This window comes from Brassica oleracea, chromosome C1 (genome assembly GCF_000695525.1).
Source record: "Brassica oleracea var. oleracea cultivar TO1000 chromosome C1, BOL, whole genome shotgun sequence".
Taxonomy (NCBI): domain Eukaryota; kingdom Viridiplantae; phylum Streptophyta; class Magnoliopsida; order Brassicales; family Brassicaceae; genus Brassica; species Brassica oleracea.
This window is the reverse complement of record NC_027748.1, coordinates 41,646,814-41,651,693: the sequence shown is the minus strand read 5'-3', so window position 1 is coordinate 41,651,693 and position 4,880 is coordinate 41,646,814. Positions and strand designations below refer to the sequence as shown.

The 4,880-nt window shown below is 33.5% G+C and overlaps 1 protein-coding gene across 1 annotated transcript; it reads left to right on the top strand.

Annotated features, from left to right (window-relative positions):
- Positions 1-1,877: 1,877 nt before the first annotated feature.
- LOC106326879 (U-box domain-containing protein 9-like) lies at positions 1,878-3,727 on the top strand. Its single transcript, XM_013764869.1, has 2 exons — positions 1,878-2,321; positions 2,550-3,727. Exons 1-2 carry the CDS (start codon positions 2,031-2,033, stop codon positions 3,612-3,614), a joined length of 1,356 nt encoding a protein of 451 aa, XP_013620323.1. The 5' UTR covers positions 1,878-2,030; the 3' UTR covers positions 3,615-3,727.
- The last annotated feature ends 1,153 nt before the right edge of the window (positions 3,728-4,880 follow it).

Here is a 4,880-nt window from a genome sequence, read left to right as displayed (position 1 = left end):
CCACCTTCTTATGGTTTGGTCAGCTAAACCGACACTTTAAGGCAAGTTAGTAAAAGTTTTCTGATGGTACTCGAGCGTAAAGTTCTAGCAAATAATAATTGTAGACATTTGATTTTGTTGTCCAATGGTGTGTCATCTTGTTCCCTAATAGAATGTTTATAAAAGGTTAAAATTGAACCTTGATAGAAAAGTTAATTTCAACACTTCACCTTCCTTGTCAATGTTCTTAATTCATCCAATCACGCATCTCGAGCTATATTAATAAAACATGTTTATATTCTATTTTCAATTACATTATATACATTTCTAGAAAAACGGCAGGGGTAAAAATGTCAAAGAAGAAGTATAGTGTCGGAGAATGAAGACTGAAGTGATGCGAGAGAGTGCAACAAAATCCACGCGGAAAGACAGCTGTTGCCATGTTGGAATAACATTAAAAAAGTTTTTAAAAGAGTTTTCTTCTTCTTTAAAATAATATTAAAATTTAAATGTAGTTTAGCTATATAATAAATTTTAAAATCTCAATAAAAATTAGAACAATTATAAATATAAATAAACAAGTGTGATACAAGATTTTCTAGAACTTTAAAAATATCTTCTTTGAGATATTTTTTTAATGTTTTTATACTTTTCAATTTTTTTTCTTATTTAAGCTGGTCCAAAATTTGTAAGTATATCCCATTGGATATGCTCTTACTACATTATATATTCTTGATACAATTTACACATTTTGTATAATTTATTAATCTGTTCCTGAAATTGGGATAGAAAACCTGAAAGTTAGTTAGAAAATTTGGCATCATATATATCCACTTTAAATTTTCACCAATGGAGAACTAAACATTTCCACAAGTAAAATATAATCCATAGAAACAATACAAAACAAAACCATACCAACATATAGAGATTCAAAATCAAAATCAACACCTATTGTTCATTTCCGAATTAGGAGATTACAATTCGAATTCTTCCAATAAATCTATAATATTAAAGCAGGATCCTATTGTCATAATTACCTTAGGGGCATGTTTCCTTCACTAACATTGCATGTTTCATTAAGGGCAATTAAGTAATATTAATAACAAATCTATATTGGGTCATTATTTTTGGATCCAGCCTAAATCAAATCTCTCTTGGGCCATTTGGGCCTATTAAAAAATCAGATTCAATTCTCACCTTTTTTTTTCCTTTGGACCATTGAGTCCAAGTTCAAATAATTTTTTTTCAACTATTCTTAATTATTATTTTTTTCTTTTCTTAATATAATTTAAGCATTCATAAAAATAATTGAATTTTTTTATTGAAAAGTATAAATCTTTATTAAAAGTATATAATTTTTTAATTAAAATATTAACCCCATAATAAAATTAATTTATCAGAGTTATACCAACTTAATTCATTAAAAAAATAAAGTTTAATTTTTTTAACATAAATAGTCATTTAAAATGAAATACGATAAATAAAGATAAAATTTTTAAGTCTTTTATAAAATAAAATACAAATATATGAAAATGTGACATTTACTAAATATTTGTCAATTGAAAAAAAAAACAAAAATAAACCAAAGCGCGGGTCAAAATCTAGTTGATGTTTAAAACCAATTCACAACGATGTTGATTTCCGATTAATCAGCTGAATCCTCACATTATCTTCATGTTCATTCATGATCTCCACGTTAGGTATTTAGAAACATGGCTTGATATTTGTTTTTGTCAAAGAAAATGAGAGAAACACTAGAACATGAACCAATAACGTGTAATATATCAGAGACTATTCGTGTCGGCTGCACTTCGCGAAGTAGGTCATACGTGCTTCATTATCAAAACTCTTTCAAAATTTTAATTACTAGTAATTATAAATAAATAAGGACGTGGCACTATACACTATACAACACTTCTCCTCCTTCTCTTCTCTCCTCCTCGTATCTCTTTATTATTCTCTCTCTTTCAGGAAAAACTAATGAGAGAAAATTAATCAGACAGCATAATCCTTGAAGGGTTTGGTGAGTAGCTGCGGTGGATCCGACGGAGATGGCAAAGACCGAATTTTTCGATTCGGATCCAACGGTAATTGCAAAGACGAAGGAGCTGAAGCGCGAGATGAAGAAACTGCTTCGGACCATCGAGGAAGACGATGATTTAAGCGTTCAGACAATCGATCAGTTACAGGAGACACTGTCTGATTTCAAACGAGCGACCATAAAGAAGATGGCGAAATCTTCTTCTCTGGAGATGCTCGAAACAGTGTCGTGTCCTGAAGAGTTTCGTTGTCCTCTGTCTAAAGAGCTCATGCGTGATCCGGTCGTCTTGGCTTCTGGTCAGGTCAGTGACGTCACATTCATCAAAATTAGAGTCTTTTGATGAAATTAACCAAAAAAGAATTTAACCTTTGAAGATTATTTTCATTTATAAATTTTACTTTTTCTGTGTGTTTTTTTTCCTTCTAAAATTGAATTGAAATTTTATATAAAATATCCCTAGAAATTGAATTATAAATGAAAATTGAATTGAAACTTTACATTTTTATGTGTGTGTGCTTTTTTTTTGCAGACATATGATAAGTTATTTATCCAAAAATGGTTGAGCTCAGGGAACAGAACATGTCCCAAGACTCAGCAAGTTCTGTCTCACACAGGTTTAACTCCAAACCTATTAATCAGTGATATGATCTCAAAATGGTGCAAGAAGGTTGGGGTAGAGACGATGAATCAATATCAGTCCAACACTAAATCAAACCGTGAGGTTTTGAACTCCTTGCTCTGTAAGGTCTCCTCTTCTAACCTCCAAGATCAAAAATCAGCTGCAAAGGAGCTAAGACTTTTAACCAGGAAAGGAACCGTGTTCCGAGCTCTCTTCGGCGAATCTTCAGATCAAATCACCCGCTTGGTGAATCCGTTGTTGAGCTTGAACCAAGACGAGCATCTTCAAGAAGATGTGATCACAACATTGTTGAACATATCAATACACGATGACAACAACAAGAAGCTCGTCTGCGAAAACCCTAACGTGATCCCTCTCCTGATCGATGCATTGAGGCGTGGAACTGTATCCACTAGAAGCAATGCAGCTGCAGCGATCTTCACTCTCTCTGCCCTTGATTCGAACAAATCACTCATAGGCAAATCCGGAGTCCTGAAACCGCTTATCGATCTTTTAGAAGAAGGGAATCCATTAGCTATCAAAGACGCAGCGGCAGCGATCTTCACTCTCTGCATCGCTCATGAGAACAGGAGCAGAGCGGTTAAAGACGGAGCTGTTAGGGTTTTAGGTGAGAAAATCTCAGACGGGTTGTATGTGGACGAGCTTTTAGCTATATTAGCGATGCTTGTTACTCACTGGAAGGCAGTGGAGGAGCTCGGTGAGCTCGGTGGGGTTTCTTGGTTGCTGAAGATAACTAGAGAGAGTGAATGCAAGCGTAACAAAGAGAACGCGATAGTGATATTGCATACAGTATGTTTCAGTGATAGGACGAAGTGGAAGGAGATCAAGGAAGAGGAGAGTAGTTATGGAACGATAACGAAGCTTGCGCGTGAAGGAACCTCTAGGGCACAGAGGAAAGCAAATGGGATCTTGGATAGGTTGAGAAAAGCTATGAATCTCACTCACACTGCCTAGAATCCACGGTTTTACGTATGTTAGGTTGGTTGTAAGTAGAAATCTGTGTGAATAGTTTTTTTTTTTGCGTTTGATGTTTTCTTTGTCAATAAAAGCAATGTTGGCTTTATTCAGTGGTGAGTGTCTTGGTCAACAAGTAACGGTGTAGCTTTCGGCTGTTTATTTTTATTGAATGAATACAATAGTATTAAAAAACATAGAATGGTTGTCATGTCGTGTTCTTCACATCACACGGCACTACGAAACAAATCAATCTTATTCCACTCTCTCTGGAAAAAAGAGAGTTTATAACAGAGTCACGAGGTTTCATTATTTTGTGATGTGATTCCTCTTGCCGTGTGTCTTCTTCATTACAAAACAAAGTGATTTTAAAATTATTTTTAAATAGGTACATTTCATTGTAATTACTAAATATAGGTACTATATACTATTAAAATTTAATGTAATAATAATATTCTGAATTATACAAGTAATATAAAATTATTTGAATTTGGAGATATATGTGAAATGATGTAAAGGTTTTTAATATTTCCATACATGGCAAGAAATGCATGCAAGTAATTATGATAAAATCACATGTCTTTCGAAATTGCCTTTACTCGTGATTTGTAATAAGTGCGGATGGATGGATCGATAGAGAAAGCTGGAAGAAATGGAATATTTAATGGAGAGGGTGGAGAATATATAGATTCGTCCTTAAACCACACTCTTTGGTGCTTCCTCACCCGACTTTCACAGAAAAAGCTATGTAAAGAAAGAATTTGATTCTTCCAACTTTTTATTCAGAAGGAGTAATGTTTACAAAACATATACATATTTTATTCTAAAGACAATGGTGGGTTTACTCTTTACGTGTCCCCACTAGTGGAATCATATATACAAAAGTAAATAGTTGAGTACCCTTGATATCCGCCTTATTATTAGGCAAGAATTGAGTGAGAGTCTATTCGTTACTTTGGTATTTGAATGTGTCAATCCCACCATTTTATTAACTTTCGTAATAAGAATGTAATTGTTATGAAAAGAACTTGTATTTTATTGTATCGCAGAAATTTAAATAAGGGCAAAATTTTATACCCGTAGAATTTATAACACTGATAGAGAGTGTTTATTAGAGGGAGAAGAGAAGGTAGAGGTGTGTTTACAAACGAACGCAAACGTTCGTATATATAGAAGAAAATTTACTGTGCAAATAGTGCAGCGGGCCCCACATCCTTTTATATTTTCAACATATACGGCTGCCTTATTTCTTTGACTTTCGTAACA

Bases quoted from the DNA above. Each gene is read 5' to 3' on its own strand.
- LOC106326879 (XM_013764869.1), top strand. From the start codon at position 2,031: ATGGCAAAGACCGAATTTTTCGATTCGGATCCAACGGTAATTGCAAAG. The intron at 2,322-2,549 runs GTCAGTGACGTC...TTTTTTTTGCAG, and splicing joins TCGTCTTGGCTTCTGGTCAG to ACATATGATAAGTTATTTAT.